Below are 19,100 nucleotides of genomic sequence, written 5' to 3' on the forward strand. Positions count from 1 at the left end.
GTTTACTATCTTGAATCAGCACACAATCCTGCACACAAAAGTACTTTGTTGATAAATTCACAGAAATTAATTTTTAGATAATTATATGTTTTAACTCAGTAAATTTATCAATTTTGAAATAGAGAGATACTTTCATCCCATTGGGATCATTATTTACTCACCTATTCTCACACATCAACGCCATAAGATATTTTTCAGCTTTATTTCCATGCTGGTTTCAAACCTGAAATTGAACTAATTTATGTCTTTTATTGTATCACTAAAGCTCAGTTCTCATGATGTGGTCCTGCTTCTAATGATGTGAAGGCAGGCACGTCTGCTTGTCTTTTACCAGCTGCAGGTCATTTCAATCAGGGCTGGGACTTTTGTACTGAATTGCAAGAATCTATTAGTTTGCAGATGATTCAGTTCTATCTGATATATTGAGACTTTTTAATTAGTTTTTGGATCAAATGAGTCATTCTATAAAGGTTTCGAGAAGCAACAGTATGAAGAAAACATAGCACATTGTGTTTTTTATACAAGTCCTCCATTTAAAATGACTTAGTAGGTTGTTTTATTCATCCAGTTCAATAACCCATAGGGGCATTCTCTAAATTATCATCCCTACCAGCAAGCAGGAGTAAAACACAGGTGTGTGCTGTTACAAGTAGCTCTTTCAACAACGAAATGTGAGTTGATACTACAGGTACTCTTTTTCACCTCTAGGTTACATTGAGTGAGTAACAGGACGACACTGGCCACTTTTTCATTGGATAACAAATCATTTAGGTTTAGAAATCAAAAATTATTGGTTGTGGTCACAAAATATAATTGTTACGGCAAAAATGCATTCTTTGTTTGATACTCCCTTCACCCATAGGGTCATTTTTACCATAAACTATCCCCCTGACAAATTTTCATACATCTCTCATTGGAGCACATTTGGGGTAATTTGTAAAGATGGATCATACCACCACTTGTGACAGTCCAGCTGTGACAGCTTTCTTTCTTGAAATCATGGAAAGGTTGTAAGGACATCAATTTTGTCCACATTTTTTTTTACTGTTATTTCACTTTTTCTGATGGATTCCAGAGTCCAATGCAAGAGTCAGTCTGGACACGTAGAAGCCCAGGCCACTGATCCACTGAACTTCCATTCCCATCACTTTGTCGCAGTAATAGCCAACTGCCACCCACTTATCTAATACTGGGCTGTCAGAAATAATTTGAATTAAATTAATCTGACAATGTCAGAGATAAAGAGAAGCCTTACCTGAGGCGTCTGAAGAACGTTGATGAAGAGCAAAACCAAGAAAAAAAAAAGAAACATTTTTTATTTGATCTTTTTTTAGTTTTATTCAACACATTTCGTAAAATACGAAAAGAAGACGAAAGAGGGTAAAATCTGATAAACAAAATATGATGGGAACTGAGGGAGAAATTTTCTAATTAAGCAATCCAAAATTATTTCAATTAGCTCAATGTAGTTGTTTTTATAGTCATTGTCTTTATCATTAATTGTATTCAATATACTTTATATTACCAAATGGATACATCTAGCAAGACAAAACAAAAACATAACCTACTATTTGCCACTAGATGGCCCTGTTCCCTCCTCTCACTTTCTTTTTTCAAAGCAAATTGCTCTATTGAAATCCGTATCTTTTACTTACTGTCACCCACTGTATTACTAAGAATCAAACATTTTGGAGGAAAGCACAGGAGGAATCAGGGCTTCTCCTTCTGACTCTCCAAACTTAGAGTAAAAGGAAATGTTTGCTCCAAAGCATGTGTAAATTTCAAAATAAGTTTTGTCACCAAATTTGTCATGACGAGGGTACCGAACCAGCTAACAGCTGGTAGCTCAGTTTAATGTAAATCAAATGGTTAATGGATTTTACATGTCATACAACAAATATGCAGTACAGCCAAGGGAAAAAAGATGAGTGTTGAGAGAGGACATTGACAGATTTATAGAGTACTTCCTCCTTAAATTCCAGATGTCATTTGGGCAATTTCTCTGTGACGAACAACAAGTATCCCGCCTTCAGGCCTCTGTGCTTAACAAACTAACTCAGTAGTAACACAGTAATTATCAGCACCAGCAGAGTACCCAGCACAGCAGTCACAAAGCATATCTGCTTGCGTTTTACAAGAATGAAAGAACTTATCATCATCAGTATCACACACAGAGACATTACAACACTGCCTCCATGCACGTCTGTTAAACCACCAATAGCGTCGCCATTGTTTGTTAGTCTTTGACTCAGTTTGCAGTTTTGGTCTGTTCTTGGTATTTTGGTGCTCTGTAGTTTATAGACCACACTGCACCATGGGTCATTTGTCAGAACGTCTGTTATTTTGAAAACCTCATAGGTAGGAATGAGCACCTGTCCTATTTGGTTTGTGCTGGAGTAATAAGTGATATCAGCTCCAAAGCATGTGTTGATCTCAAAACAGGAGACGTTACCATTGAACCCAAGTGTCTGCTTGCTGGAAACTACCCAGGTGAAACCACCAAAACGCATGCTTGTGTTGATGATATTTTTGTCAAACTGTTTCCTCGTCCTGTGATAGGTGGTTCTGCACAATGTCTGATTATTATGCAGCACCTGAATGGCATCAGTCAAGTAGAAGTAGAAATAGTGAAACTTAAATCCAGCTGTGGTGTACTTGTGTTTTCCTGTTTTCACTGCTTTGTTGAAATCTAGTTGGATTTGTCCCACTCGTGTGAACATATACAATGCTATGGCATGGTCTTCTTTAAGGTGCTTGTGCACTGGTTTCTTTGCAAATCTTTCCACAAAAGCCCAGGCAGAACTGAAGTTTCTGTTATAATGCCACTCAAACACACCATACTGGTCAATCACAGAGGCGGCTTTCGATTGGCAGCCATCAAACATGTCATCAATGGAATCTGTGGCCATATCCAGAGGTAAAACACCTGTCTTAGTTCTCTGCAGTGACAGATAAGACATAGCTGTCGTGAGTAAAATCCAGAAGTCAGGACTATCAAATGAAACAAATCTGAAAGAACATTTCTAATTGTGACAAATTAATGAAAATGTCTTCAGCCAAACATATCTATGAAACAGACAATTATTTAGTTCATGCAAAAGAAAGAAGTGTAATCTCACCTCTGCAGGTCTTTGAGGCCACCATAGTATTAGAAATGGGTCATTATACAGCAGGAGCACAACCACCAGCAGCACACAAAGGGCTGCCCAGTCTCTCAGGAATTTCCACACAAATGCTGATCGTGTCTCCGACTTCATATCTGAATGAAAAAAAACATCAATTATTGGCTTACCTTTATATTATAAGTGTTTTTAGCAATGGCATGATATTCCTTTTAGAGAAAAAGTCAGAGAAGTGAAGAGGGCTGACTGGGTGTTGTTTCACAACAAGGAAGTTTTACATTACAGGACTTACAGGTATGACTGTCCCTTTTAGACCTCTGTGCACACCTTTGCTAAAACATAACACTGGCCTCATGTTACATGTTCTGCGTCTGTCTAACAATAAGTAGCTTTTCAACTATTTCAACATTCTGTACATTTCTAATTGTCAAATTACTGTTTGATATTTGTGTGGCATTTGCATACTTTAGTCAGATCTAAATGAAATTCTTGCTCCACACTGACTGTGTCATGCAAGTATCATTGTTTGCACAGTCAGAGGGAGGTTCCACAGGTCTTATAACTCGCAAATCCTGTTTGATAGCAAGCTTGGCAAAAACAAAAAAGAGTCAGTCAGCTGTAAAACACAAATGCAAAAGCAGGAGACATTTTGTAAAAGTACTTCCATCAAAGTGCTGCTCAAGGTAAGTCATAAAGATGTCCAAAAACAGAAAATCTTTTTTCAAAATGATTGTTGTTTTCCAAATGTGACTTTCTCTCTTGCCATGGCAACATGACCTCTTTGTGTGTGTGTGTGTGTTTTGCTGACAGTAAAGAAGAGTCAGTAACCGATAGCAAATAACTTTGAGATGCTTGTGTAGCATCAATGTCCTATTGAGATTGTGAGTTATATCTAACATTTTAAAAACATGGTGAAACTGTAAGTGATGAATTAAATAAGGCATTAATGGTGAGGTTAGAACTTTGGCAATCAAATAGAGTTTCCAGCAAAAATGAGATATTTACCATTCTGAAACTGCACTGCTGCTATCATCCACATCTGCAAATTAACAAAAAGAATAAAACCTGAAACGATGCAGTCGAGTAGCACAGGTGCAAGATATCCTATCTGCTATTTAGTTTGTCTCATACTCTGGTGACTTCACAGTTTCAAAGCGCGAGATAGATACAGAGATATGACACCAGCTGATGAGACACCTGCTCTCCTGTACTCTTACAGATTTTTTTAGACCCATTTGTAAAGAAGTAAACCCAGATTGACAGTCAATGTTACAGAGTCTCTATAAAATCAACAATGAAGTCTTGCAAAATTACTGCTAACATTTTAGATTTACACAATTACAACTTTGATGTGAAAAATCTCACCGTATAGGAAGTACACTCAAACAGACTTTCCGTGAGGTATTTCTAACATTCCAGGATAGGCAATTTGAAAACCAAACGTGGACAACAGCTCTGGTTTACTTGAGAGATTTAATTTCTTCCAGATGCACCATGCCCACCATACAACGGAAAAAACATCAGAGAAAAACCTCTGTGTGCATCATTACTTCTGCCGTTCTTTTGGAGGGACTCTTGATGTTTGTCATAATATATTCATCAATCAGCTGGCAGGATATAGCTGAAAAGGTATGTGACACTTCATATTGTCTACAAACCACACTTCCAGAAAAGTGAAACAACAACACAAATTAAACATTCAGAAATTGAGGAGAGTCATGTTTACAATCGTATAACACCCTTCTTTTACTGACACTTTTAATATTGCCTGGAAATCCAAGATTTCAGCTGCTCAACAGTCCATGGCTGCTGTCTGATTCTTCCCTTTGTGATGCTCAATATGTTATCAATAGGAGATAGTTCTTGACTTCAAGCCGGCCAGTCAAGCACACACAGCCTGTGTCTATGAAGCCACACTGTTGAAAGCCATCCAGAATGAGCCCTGGTATTGTCCTGTTGAAATAACTATGCACCTCTCAGGAAAAGATGTTTCCTCCATGGCAGCATGTTTTTTTCATCTCAAGCTTATGTAAGACATCTTAGACACCACGACACCCCCATGCAATCACAGCTGCTGACTCTTGGACATTTCTTTAATTACAGCCTGGATGATTTTTCTCATCTTTGGCACATATAATCAGAAGTCTATTTTTGTTTTAACTAAAATAAGCTGAAATGCAAACTAATCTGATCACAGATCATATATGATTGTATGCAGAGAACTTGGTGTGACTGCAGATTGATAAATGGCTTCATACTTGCATTATACAGTGTTGGGTTACATTTCTAGATGCAGCGGTGGAATGTGTTGACGGAAAATAGTTTTCTCCTACAGTGTCACCTGAGAGCAGGAAGATTCCGAGGGTTAAGCTGTGGTCCTTGGCCTTTATTCACTGAGATTTACAAACTCCCTAAATCCCGTCACAATATGCGCTGAAGATGTTGATAGAACAAAGTTCTTTGAAATCTTGCATTGATAAGTCATTTTCAAACTTAGTTATGATTCTTTGACAGAGTTTTGCACAAGGTGGTGAGCCAAGACCCATCCTTGCTTGGAAAGAATAACTTTTTGGTGAATGCTTTAGTCTTTACCCAATTCTGACACCCTCATCTGTCACCAATTAATCTGCTGATTCCAGAACTACATTAATTTATATATTCTATCAACATTTCTCTTTCTTTGCTTCTCTCCCTTTTAATTAGTTTACATTTCATAAATACATTGATGCAGGACACATTAAAACCAATTCCTTTGGACTTGTGTTTGTCATATACAAATGTAAATAAAAACAAATTATAGATTTAAGTTTTTATTTCATATTAGACAATTCCTTTTCTGGAGAGGAGTTTTGTATTACATAGGCCTAAGATATTTACAGACTTTTAACAATATAATAATACAGACGACTTCACTGTTATATCAAAGGCATAACTCAGGATAGTGTTAAGATAAAACAATACTTTTTTCAGCCAGTCTAAAAGCCAATGTCTGTTTGACTTTAAGTAAGCTCTTCTAGTGCTGGTTACATAAAGGGAAGCCAAAAGCGTTGGCGTCATTCTGTGAATTAATAGGCGATGTCAATTTATTGTGTTTACGCCAGTGTTGCATTTTTTCAACATTCAGAAAAATCAACTGTCACATCTTACTATCTCTATCTCTAAACATTAAAATAATAAAGGAAGAAATCTGCAGTCAATCGCTTAATAGGAAAATTTTGAAAACTGATCCAAAATCAAAAGTTGAGAATGTTAGTGGCCATTTGGTTGAATTTTAGATTGTACTGTATCATTTCTTACACTATTCAAATAAAGTATTTCCAGTAAATGGCATGAAATTGTTTTGTCTACATACATTCAGACTGGCATACTTGCACAGTTTCAAATAAATGTTGCATTTCCTGAACTGCAGGTGTTATTTCTGCTTATCGGGTCTCCATGGCTCCATGTGAGACGCTGCAGCACAACCTTTTTCTTGTGCAAAGAATATTGATCACATTTTCGAAGGAGGAAGGAAGAAAATAAATGAACGCTGGAAGCCATAGTTCAGGAAGTGCCGTGGTTGTATACCAGTTATAGGGTTCATATTTCAATCCCAGACTTTCGTCCACATGTCCTTACGCAAGATATTGAACCATGTTTAAATGTGTGTTTGATAGGAATATTTTCTCAGTGTATGTAATTTGCTTGTAGCGTAAAGTGCTTTCAGACGTCAACAAAACCAGAGAAGGGCAACATAATTTTGTCCACACACCAGTTAATACGTAAACTCCTCTGAAATATTGTATAAAAACTCTTAAAAGTGAACATTAATGTTTCAAAGTATATCAATAAATTTTGAAGACAATTCTGGCAGCAGTGTCTACGTGACGATGTCTGATTCTGATCCAAATCCTCACTGTTAGGCTGCTGAAGATGAGTGTTGGTTTGTGCTGTTTGTGTAAGCCAGGGGAGGGTGTGCATTAGCATGTTTTGGTGTGAAAGAGATGAATCTTATTTATCGATTCAATTATTTTCCCAAGGAAAAGAGTAGGATGCACTATGGGAAGAGATCCTTCTATGGCAACAGCATCTTTAAGCTAGTAGAGGAATATGATACTTCATGCTGTGTCTTCAAGTATACCAATAAGAGATGGGTTCAATGTGTGCATGGAGTCAAAGTTAACAACCTGATAAATGACTTAATGCTTAACACCCTTCAAAATCAGAGATGATTATTGTAAAATCTGTGGGTGAATTCAGAACTAACAGGATATACTGATTTACTCTTCATGACATACGCAAACTTCAGTGTTTGCAGTTTGCGTAAGACTTCCTTGATGGAATTCATGATAGGTTTCTCAAGATATTCAAAGGATATAATTATAAACCAGATGAGTCACACAGACTTTTCATTGCGTGAGAAATCCTGTTGGACATGTTGGAGTTTTTTTGCTCTAAGCTGTAAACGGTAACACCCGATAGGTTCCAACAGATGAATAATACTGGATTGTGAAAGAGCAGAACACACAGGTAAAACATAAATTCTTTAATGTTTATTTACTATTTATTGTTATTAATGATTAATTTCGTTACACATTGTAACATTTGTAAGCAATTTAGTTCTTTTGTTATACTGATTCCATAAAAATGTTTTAATTGGTATTGTATGTATGTATCTTAAATATGTTTGATTAGTCAGTGTCTTTCATAGCAGGCTAAACATATATTTTCATGAACCTGATTAGCTTAGGAGCTGATGAGATGTTGTTGATCCAAAATCATTTTTACGTTTGATAATGCCAAAAACTATGAAAGTAGCGGGTAAGGCCACTTCTGTTCCACAGAATCTTTTAAATGTGCCTATGTCAAACCTTTCATTGTTTAAAAAAAAAGAATTATTGGGAAATTGCTAATTTAGTAATTACACAATTGTACAAGAAGAATCAAATATCCAGATAATTTAATTATATACTGTATATAGAATAAATGGATGGCAAAAGATTGACATTATCAACATTATTCTTCTGTTTGGAAGCCAAATTGCCCAAAATTTCAGAATTGGCCAAGACGGAAATAATTATGTCCGCCCTTGTGTGAACCCTACCCACATGTTGTCGAGGGGTCACTTAGTTAGAATGAATAATTCTGATTACATTATCATGTTTGACACATCAACAGCAAATCAAACAAATTGTAATTTAGGCAGTTTTTCTCAGGATTTCATGTAGCTCTATCTCACTGTTAAATTTGAAATCTAAGCAAACAGCATTTCATCCCTTTCTACATGGTGAACTGATTTTCCTTTCTTCTATTTTCTCAGGTGTTTTTACTTGCCACTTGTTGTCTGGTAACAGCTGTTTTGGATCCAGTTAGTTTTGCTTTAATACATTCAACTGTTTATGGGTGTTTGTTTTATGACAAATGACATATGAAGACAGAGAGGGAGGGAAAGCGAAGAGCAGAACACAGACGGGCAAAGAGAGAGTTTAACAAAGGATCTTAACAGGTTTTGTGGCTATATCAAAAATCCAAGATTTCTTCATTTTTCAAGTTTCTCCATCATGACTGCCAGACAGACAGAAAAACTCTTGGTGGTGGTGGTGATCGTGTCCTTGCTGGATCTCACCAACAGTTTTCAATCACTCAACTCATTTGCTGTAAATTCCACTTCTCACATTGACATTACACAAATGGCAGTACTCCGAAAGACAGCTGAGATCTGCCGAGACATTGCTGCATCTGAGGGCCGAAAGTTCAGCCTGAATGTGAGTTGAAAATTCCATCTGTAACAGGGAAGGGCGATGCATTAAGTATTCATTTGTCACTGGTTGAAAATACCTCAAATATTTTGAAAGCTGTAAAATATAAACAGTTAAATCAATTATACATAACAATTCAAAACTTTTCCAAGAGCAAGTGAACTGAAATGAAGTGATCGTGAGAGGGAATTGCTTGTGTTTACTTCCAACATGCACCAGCTTATTTTTTTTTTTATATTTTTGTAACCAGATTGATAACAGTTTGTCAGCTGATGAAGTGCAAAGGGCTTGTTCTTCTGGAGATACGTCCTCATCTCTCCTGTTCCAGAATACAATTTCTCTGATGCAAATCAACAATGCAAAAGTGGATTTTGATTTTCAACGAAGTGAGAAGCACCATTTTAACAGTGAGACCTTTCTGACAGGCCGGCAAGTCATCACAGCAGGTAGACATCAATGATGGAAAAATTAAATGGATAATATATCATTTTTTCATATACTGCATGTGTAAGATCTTGCTCCACAAAACATTAGGACACTGTCTAAAGCACAAATAAATGGGATGTGAACAGTTGCAAATTGTTCTAATTATAGCAAATAAAAGAAATGTGTCAAATACTGAAGCTATAGAGCTGTAGAAGCCAGGATGTATCCAATAGAGAATACAGATCCACAATGTTTACCTGCTATAGGGTAATTGTGCTATAATTTTTTTTCTGCTCATTCTGACAAATTCTAAGGGTGAGAGTCAAAGTTCAGTGCAAGGTCTCATTACTTTATTCTAAATGGCATAAAATGACTTTCAACATCACCTGATGTGTTCTAATTTATTCACTATTTCATGACATTGACTGCCAAAAAAATACAACAGATTTTCAACTTTTAAAGTTGTGATTTTGGTTCTGTAGTTCTTGTATAAAGTGCTTTGATCGCCATGATAGATAGATATTGGTACCGTTCATGGTGCTTTTATATCCTCTGTTTAATGTTAGATTTAGGTGTCTAAAGATAAGTGAGTCTTTTTACAGTTTAGGGCATACTACTACTAATCCTAGGACCTAATCTAGAATTAAATATATGTAATATAGATTTAAAACATTCTCTACAATCAGCTTAATGTAAACTGGGCCTAACTGTTATATTTTGATATCGAGGTGTTGCTACTGTGAAGTCCCTCATTAACATGGATCATTTGGATGCTGCACGACAGGCTTTAGGACAGGTCTTTCACACACTACAGGTGAGATTGGAGTGGGGTTAGAAATGCATAATTATTCCAGAAAGTAAGCTTTTTGATCTAAGTTGTTTTTTCTTATTTACTTAGGACTTTTACAGCCACAGTAACTGGATAGAGCTTAGAAACAATGCTCCATACAATGCATTGATCAGACCAGACCAACCTCTCGAAAACTTGGCAGGTAGGAAAGTCCCTTCTGTGTGTGATAACAGGGACTGGCTAGTGTAGTGGTGTTATTGCCACCCTTCATGTGGAAGACCTGGGTTCAAATCCACTGCATGAAAAGTACTACCACCAGTAGGTATCCTTAGGCTAGACTCCTTACCCCATGCCTACCTGTAAGTCGCTTTGCATAAAAGTGTCTGCCAAGTGCATAAACACACACAAAATTCTTGTAATTTGTGTAGCAAACTCAAGTGTAAAAACATTGTAAACTCAATCTTTGGGAACCCTCAGCAACATTCCTGTGTAGTTGGTTCAAAAACACAGATGGGCATTTCCACATCAGGAAGTGAAAGACACCATCGTCTATTTACCACAACCTTTGGAGGCAATTTAAGAGACTCTCTCCCACCAGACTTGACCCATAACTTATGTGGAAATCATTAATGTCCTAATGCCGACCAGTGAAACTTTCCCTGAACAAACAAAGGAACCTCTTTATGTTAGAGTCGGGGGGAAAATCAAGACCAAATGTTTCTTTATCCTTATCTGGACATGTAAATCAAAGGTGACACCTCTGCTTTTCTCTAGCAAGACAAGAAACAGACCTCCCACACCTCCACCAACTGTTTTCTTCAGATTCACTTTCAGTTGGATTTTTAGAAATATATTAAATGTGTTTTATATCTTTGTACAGGCTCTTCAAGGATTTCAGTGATATCACAAGCTGCATTTCGATACCTTTCTCATGTTCGTACTTAATATAATAAGAAAAAAATCGTTATTTAGGAAAATGACTTTTCTATGGAGCCACATAGGCAATGGTCTGTAGGTCTGTAGCACTGAGTAGTTAAACCTTAATTAATTCAGTAACCAGACATTTATATTCTGGAAAACTCAGGTAGAAACTTATAGGGATATATTCAGATAAGCGCCCCTTTGATGGCAGAAATGATGTAAACACCAGTGCATCAAATAGTCTCAGAATGGGGAAGTGTTGAAATTGGATATGACTCTTACTCATGTTGCTATCCTGCATAGCAATCTTACTAAAAGGAACAAGAACAGAACAACTATGATTGCTATACTGAACTAACACCAAGTCAAAGCATTTTAGAACACAATTAAAGGCAATTATTGCACAACCTGCAAAGCATCATGGAAACTCCATTCATCCATTCTCCAGTACCCTAAACCTGAAGTAATTCAACTGTTAACTGATGTTCCCTGTTGTTTCTTTTCGTGCTCCATTATTAAATGCAGGAACATAACATTGTTCAGTTTTTCGTTCATATGTCGTAACTTTACAGATATCCATTTGAATTTGAAGCGTATTCAAGATCCACACATGTAATCCATATTATTTTAGTCTTTACCTTTATAGCTTAACAAGGTGTGGTGTTTTCAGAACCCTCTGAACAAGTGTGTGTTAAGACAAAAGAAAAGAGAAATTGAGTTTCCTTTGAAACTCTTAACACTAGAATTAAAACTTCTACTTTAAACACCCAGGCAAATGACATAATGCCTTAACTGAAAGATGAGCCAAAGCCTGCATCAAGCTCCGCCTTCGCGACTCAAACTCGGAAAACCATTCATCTATTTTCTATACCCGCTTAATCCAATTTAGGGTTGCGGGGGGGCTGGAGCCTATCCTAGCTGTCATTGGGCGAGAGGCTGGGTACACCCTGGACAGATGGCCAGTCCATCAGAGGGCCACATAGAAACGATTTAGAGTCACCAATTAACCTGACCTGCATCTTTTTGAACAGTGGGAAGAAGGCCAGAGTACCCGGAGAAGACCCATGCATACATGGGGAGAACATGCAAACTCCAAACAGAAAGGTCCCAGCTGGGAAGGGAACCTGGAACCTTCTTGCTGTGAGGCGACAGTGCTAACAACTCGGAAAACCGCCAGGAGTAAATTAGAAGTGAATGAAAAAGAAATGAAAAGGAGAAGAATGAGAAGGGAAAAAAAGAACAGAAAGAAGAAAGCAGAATGAAGTAATAGAAAGATATGCGTTTTTGTTTTTCGTTGGTCCATCTCTTTTATCTCATCTCCATGTCTGTTTTTCGTTGGACGTTTTAACCTCAGCTGCTGCATAAGTTACCACATAAAATTGTTTTTCCAGCAAAGAAAAGCTTGTCAACTTTTTGTTAATATTTGGTCCTGGTGTGTTCACAGCTGACTGACTGGGCTAAGTGCCAACCAAAGTAAAGTCTTCTTCTCCCTTTTAGACGGTGGTATCAAAAGATTTCTCTGTTAAAATGATAAATGACTCCAAAGTTGTTAATTAGTGACTAAAATTAAGACCATTTCTCCATTTGCTTGCCCCTTTTCCAAACTATAAAGTGTTCTCTATACCGCCATACACAGTCCACGCATTTATCCTGTTTGTCCTTTAGGATTCATGTTTTTGGTTTCATCTTTCAATAAATAGTAAACATATATTTAACAAGACGTTGTTGAATGCTTCTTTATGTAATTTTGGTCAATTCAAACCAGAACTCATGAATGTATATACTATATGTTTATTTTAATTTTATTTGATAAATTTGCCACAGAACCAAATACTTTGACATGCAGAAACTGCATAGGGGAGAACTGTAACGACAACCTCCTGCCTGATCTGCTGCAGCAGGGTCTTCTCACCTCCGGCTACTTCAGCAGCAGCTCTTCAGCAAAACCTTCAGGTAATTTTAAAAGTTCTTCTGCATTTGTTTTGCACTGCACCCTTCATATTTGAGACTGTTTGTGGGTCATGAAATAAAATGGTTCTCTCTGCTTTAAGGTAAATGCAGCCATGGGGGATTGTTTGATGAGACAAGCAAGCAGGATCCAGTAGGGGGTATCAGTAAAGATAGCGTTGGTTCCAGCCATGGTTTTCTTCATCACCAAGCAGCCGAAATGGCTGTGGATGCCACTATGGAGCTACTGGAGGACATCAGAATAGTGGCAGGAAACAAAACCTTTCTGAGGTATGGACCAGCTTGATTCTGGCATAGTTTGTGCCATAATAGGCTACCACACAAGAAAAATAGAAACCATGACCTAATAGGACTGCAGGCAGAAATACTTTATTTTTTACTACTATTATTACTGAAGAAACAGTACTTCTGACATATAACTGTTCTGTGGGGAAACAAATTATTTTGTTTTGCATTTTCTGTGCTGCTTCTGCTCAATTGTGGGCCATACAGCAATGTGATCATGAAAAGTAAACGACAACGAAAGCAGGATTATCTCAAGAAAAGGCATACAAATGATGAAGTAATTACATTTTTCTCTCCCTCTTGTTTCTGCAGATTGATGGGCCTTTTTCAGTCACCTGTGCTGTGTTTTGTCATTGACACCACAGGCAGTATGTTTCTTGACATTTTATTTGCGACTTCTGTTGCTAATTCCATCATTGACAGCAAGAGGGGAACCCAACAGGAACCCTCTGCCTACATACTGGTACCTTTCAATGACCCGGGTAGGTAATTCACAGGGAGGTGTTACAGAGGAATAAACACAGTTATTGATTGTAATTCATTTTAGTTATCTATTGGATATGCAGGTGTTGGACCTCTGACTATGACAACCAATGCAGATGTCTTCAAGGAGAGAATCAAGAACCTGAATGTAGGCGGAGGAGGAGATGCCCCAGAGTTGTCCTTGTCTGGGTTGCAGGTGTTGAGAACAACTTGTTTTTCAAATCTATTAGATTATTAGTTTTATCTCAGGCAGCAAAATTTTGTAAAGCAAGAACCTACAATATAAAGACATATTAGTAATATTAGTTACTGAAAAATAAAATGCAACTATTTCCCTCCTGTTGTCCAAAAGAGTTGCATGGTAGAATGGGCGGGCATGTCACTTCTCAGATATATTTTCTTAGTTATATTTTTTTCTCACTTTTGATAAATATATATATTTTTTCCTGACTTGTCTATGCTTAACAGCTTGCACTTACAGCAGCACCCCCATCCTCTGAGATCTTTGTCTTCACCGATGCTCCAGCTAAAGATTTCCAGTTGAAAAATACGATCATTGGTCTTATAGAGAGCACCAAGTCTGTGGTATGAGTTGGCCTTTAACCATGCTTGCTCTTTATTTCTATATATCCCATGAAGAAATGATGGGATATATAGACTGTACATCATTGTGCTGTACATCATGAGTCTGTTTCTAAAGTTTTATTTATTCTATTTTCTTCCCGTTACACTTTTAGGTTACTTTCATGTTGACAGATGTGATAGCCAGACGTCGCAGGCGCAGGAGCTCTGGTGTGTTTCGGCGTGCAGTGAGTCAGTCAGATGCACAGCTGTACCGAGATCTCGCTCAAGCCTCTGGAGGTCAAACCATTGAAGTAGCCAAGATAGACCTCCCTATAGCTACAAGTGTTATTGAGGATACATTAGCCGGTGCTGTGGTACGACACTAAACTACAAAAAGTATCTGGCTAAAGAGGGTGCTGTAAATTTAAACTTTGTCCTCCTTCCTTTTTCAGGTGACAGTATTTCAGGCCATCCAGAATCCTGGAAGGCCTGATAAATTCACTTTTATGGTTGATGGCTCATTAAAGAATATCACCATTTACATCACAGGAGCCTCATCTCTTACTTTCAGTCTCAACAATACTCAAGGTGGTTGTTGTCACTGTTTTTTCTTTCTTTATCAGGTGTTGACATCATGCATCAACACCAACTAACAATATCTTGAGACTGGTTTGGGCTGGTAGACATGTAACATTTCTCTGTCCTCCAGGTGTAACTCAGAGTTCCAGCCTGTCAAGTGGTCCTTTGTTCTCCCTCATTAAAGTAGGAAATTTGCATCGTTTAAAACTCAACGCAGAAGATCAAACAGGATTGTATCAAATCAGTGTTGGCTCAAATAACCCCTACTCTGTTAAGGTCATAGGTCAGTGATGTGATGAACAATTAGCCACCGAGTTTTCATTTCTTTTTACTGTTATTATCTTTCTAATGCTACACACAACACATCATCAACATCTATGGTTCATGTGTGTGTGTGTGTTTGTCAGGTCAAAGTTCTTTGGACTTTTTTTATTACTTTGTGGAAGAACACGAAGGAAGTCATGGGGCCAATGTAAAGGAGGGACGTATACTTGCCGGTTAGATCATTTATAATTATAGAACTTCATCATTTTAGTTTGTACAGTACACTACTTGTCTTTTATTCACAACAATCTCAACGCCATCTTTGCCAACTTGTCATTGTCATCTGTATTTTAAATTTCTGAATAATTATAATAGCTCTCTACACCATGATCTACCTAAACCTAAACTACTTCCTTTACTTGATTATGTTGTCATCTAATCTGCTCATGTTACAACTTTCAGGTGGTAATGTCAGCGCCTTGGTCTTTTTGACAACAATTAACACAGTGAGGGTCAGAGAAGTCACTCTTTTTGACTCGTCAAGAGTAACAGAGGTCAAAGGATCACTGAAGGCATGTCACATGTTACACTTGGCAATCTTGAGGTCTCAGCAGCTATTGTCCTTTTGGAGTATACATTTTCACATCAATGTTTAACATTTTACATTCACACATAGAAAGATTTTTTTGTTGGTTGCAGCTGTTACTGTGTTTTCTGGCAGCTGCTTTTCAATTCTTAAATACTAGAAAAACAGAAAAACAACATACTTTCATATTGATGCAAGCATAGAATTTTATGTTGGCAAAATCTTGTAGTTGAAATTGTTTGTTGCTGTCTAGCATGTGACAATACTTGAATATCTTACTTTTTCTACACAGTCAGTGGGAAGAGGCATTTACCAGGTGGATTTTACTGGAGTACCTGAAGGTGAATTTGTACTTCGACTGAACGGAGAGGATAGCAGCTCCACATCCAGGTCCACACTGAACACATTCCAGAGACAGTCCACCCTAAAGATCAAGACCTCCACCATCTTTATCAATGTGAGAACAATCACTATATATATGTGTATGTATTAAACATAAAAATTATTAACATTTTTACAATCATGGAATGATGATGATCATACATATAAACATAAATGATCATTTAAAATTGTACTTTTGTTTTAAATGTTTTCAGAGGGTAGTTAGGTCTTGACAGCAGTCTATTTGTATTACAGAGCCTTTTTATTGTAATATATATGAAATATGGTTTGGAATTATCTTGACAAAATAAGCAAGGCTGTCCAAACCCAACTAAAAGCACCCTATGCCATCAGCAGTCAGATACAAGGAAGACACAAGTGCTTAAAAACATAATTCAGTATCAGTTTCCAGCCATGTTCCTGATTTAAAGATATTTCTCTGTACTATCTGAATGTTAAAGCAGATCCTGCTGCATTTTTTAAATACGATTTTGTTTCTTATGTATTAGCAGTTAAAGTGACTTTCCTGATCAACCAAGAGTAGAATAGTTTCTTTATGCCTGTGTTTTTTTAGAGAGATATCTAATCATTTATTCTACATTGTCTTTCAAAATGTTATCAATTTTCTATATTAACATACTGGAGACTCTGCCTCTCAGGGATGCTTTTTTATATATATCCAATCATGCTGATCAGTTGCTACCTAACTTACTTAAATCTCCAACATTCCAACTTTTCCTGTCTACTATTGCTCTTGTCGCTTGTTTTTTGCTGACATCAGATTCAAGATGAGCAAATATAACAAAATGTTTTCAATTGAAATGACATGACATACTAATACTTATCTGGGATAAGCAGATCTTTCACTTTTACTCTTAATTAACTCTGTTTTCTTTGCTTTGCCAGCGCGAAACCAGTGCTACAAACATAGAGCCCGGGTCCTCCATCTCCATCCCTTTCACAGTCACCATGACCATCAACGGAGTTGTTAGCAACTCTGCAGCTGGGATGTTCACTGTTCGAGCCAACAACGACCGCAGCTATGCGACCACTTTCCCGAACACTGTCACAGTTGAAGCAGGCAGTGGAGGTAAAGCTAACGGCACTGTGACCATGACAGTTCCAGCCAACATTACATCTGGAACAGATGTGACCCTCACCATTGAAATACAGGACTCAGCTGCCACTGACATCAACTATGCTGTCCTCAGGTTTTCTGTGGTTGAAAGGGTAAGAAAATGGCTTAAGAGGTAGTTTTGTAAAAATTCAAATAAGATTTTTTTACGCCAAGCATTGCTTTGCTTGAAAATATTATTTACAAACAAAGAGCTAATTCACAATATACATCCATCCATCCATCCATTTTCATCAGAGGTCAGGGCACGGAGGCAACAGGTCCAGGAGAAAAATATACCTTTTCAGTTATACGATTTTACAAATCAGAACATGATAAAAAGAAACGTCTGGTCCTTACGAGGTCTTTAAATGAAGTACAACCTAAGATGAACAACAACACATGGCATGATAAACCATGTCATTATTTAACAAAAAATAAAACGGAGAAGAAGTGTCTGAAAAACTGAATACACTCTCTGCCTGTTTGATGCACCTGTATCTAAAACTGCATCTATAAATAGAAGAATTTCAGCACAATATTTGTCAACAAAAAATTGCTTTGACTCTGTCATCTGCAGCACATAATATCTTTAAAAAAAATTCAAAGACTCTGTAACCAAAAATAAATATCGGAAGCCCTTCGGGTATTCTTATTAACTTATGCTTCCATCCACATGTCATCTTTAACAGGAAAGGCTTTGCATATTTCAGCAAGGCAGTGCTAAGCTGCTTATTGCATTGGCAACAACAGCATGGCATCATAGAAAAAGTCAGTGTGCTGGACTGGCCTGTCTGACTTATTACTGTATTTGTACTATACCCAGTCACAGTTTTATTGCTTCACATCTACCAAACATCAAACCTGCACATTCCCATTCTTAATTTTTTGTATCCAGGTGACCGATATTGCCAGCCCAGTGTGCCACGAAGTCAGCACAGCAGCAAACTGTTCCTCCTCTTCATCGCTCTGTGCTTCCTCCCAATGGGAATTCATTGCTAATTTCACTGATGGCATCAATGGAACAGGCATTGAGAGCATCTCCATACGCATAGGAAACGGTACTCTGAATAAAACTAAAGTGATCGGAGCAGGGGGCGAGAACATTACAATGGTCACCTACAGCGCTTCCTGCTGTTTTCTGAATGTGGAGCTTGTTGCTGTGGACAGAGTGGGAAATGTGGGGAGATGTGTGGGACAAGTGAGACAATCTACTACAGCAGCCCCTGTCACTACAGCCATCACTACAGCAGCCCCTGTCACTACAGCCATCACTACAGCAGCCCCTGTCACTACAGCCACCACAACAGCAGCCCCTGTCACTACAGCCACCACAACAGCAGCCCCTGTCACTACAGCCACCACAACAGCAGCCCCTGTCACTACAGCCGTCACTACATCAGCCCCAGTCACTACAGACGTCTCTACAGCAGCCCCTGTCACTACAGCCATCACTACAGCAGCCCCTGTCACTACAGCCACCACAACAGCAGCCCCTGTCACTACAGCCACCACAACAGCAGCCCCTGTCACTACAGCCACCACAACAGCAGCCCCTGTCACTACAGCCGTCACTACATCAGCCCCAGTCACTACAGACGTCTCTACAGCAGCCCCTGTCACTACAGCCATCACAACAGCAACCCCTGTCACTACAGCCGTCACTACATCAGCCCCAGTCACTACAGATGTCTCTATAGCAGCCCCTGTTACTACAGCAGCCCCTGTCACTACAGCCGTCACTACAGCCGTCACTACAGCAGCCCCCGTCACTACAGCTGTCTCCATAGCAGCTCCTGTCACTACAGCTGTCTCTACAGCAGCTCCTGTCATTACAGCCATTACTACCACTATTTTACTTAATTTGGTCTACTTTTAG

General features: G+C 38.1%; 2 protein-coding genes across 3 annotated transcripts; one reads left to right on the forward strand and one right to left on the reverse strand.

Moving 5' to 3' along the window:
- Positions 1 to 2,023: 2,023 nt before the first annotated feature.
- Positions 2,024 to 4,247, reverse strand: LOC140305002 (ecto-ADP-ribosyltransferase 4-like). 2 transcript variants are annotated; one of them, XM_072383789.1, is made up of 3 exons: positions 4,188 to 4,247; positions 3,120 to 3,259; positions 2,024 to 2,939 (listed from the first exon to the last, which is right to left on the reverse strand). In XM_072383789.1, exons 2-3 carry the CDS (start codon positions 3,255 to 3,257, stop codon positions 2,052 to 2,054), a joined length of 1,026 nt encoding a protein of 341 aa, XP_072239890.1. In that variant the 5' UTR covers positions 3,258 to 3,259; positions 4,188 to 4,247; the 3' UTR covers positions 2,024 to 2,051. The 2 variants fall into 2 exon arrangements, with proteins under 2 accessions (XP_072239890.1, XP_072239889.1); XM_072383788.1 differs by lacking the exon at positions 4,188 to 4,247 and having other exon boundaries at positions 3,120 to 3,372.
- A 4,195-nt stretch (positions 4,248 to 8,442) lies between these two features.
- LOC140305208 (von Willebrand factor A domain-containing protein 7-like) lies at positions 8,443 to 19,100 on the forward strand. The gene is made up of 17 exons (XM_072383958.1): positions 8,443 to 8,866; positions 9,111 to 9,306; positions 10,015 to 10,100; positions 10,185 to 10,278; positions 12,822 to 12,950; positions 13,049 to 13,235; positions 13,563 to 13,732; positions 13,817 to 13,929; positions 14,202 to 14,318; positions 14,471 to 14,671; positions 14,750 to 14,885; positions 15,007 to 15,159; positions 15,284 to 15,373; positions 15,603 to 15,716; positions 16,023 to 16,183; positions 17,014 to 17,337; positions 18,120 to 19,100. The coding sequence occupies exons 1-17, from the start codon at positions 8,663 to 8,665 to the stop codon at positions 19,098 to 19,100; spliced, it is 3,456 nt and encodes a 1,151-aa protein (XP_072240059.1). The 5' UTR covers positions 8,443 to 8,662.

Source organism: Leuresthes tenuis, unplaced genomic scaffold, assembly GCF_036924035.1.
Source record: "Leuresthes tenuis unplaced genomic scaffold, fLeuTen1.0.hap1 SCAF_4, whole genome shotgun sequence".
Taxonomy (NCBI): Eukaryota; Metazoa; Chordata; class Actinopteri; order Atheriniformes; family Atherinopsidae; genus Leuresthes; species Leuresthes tenuis.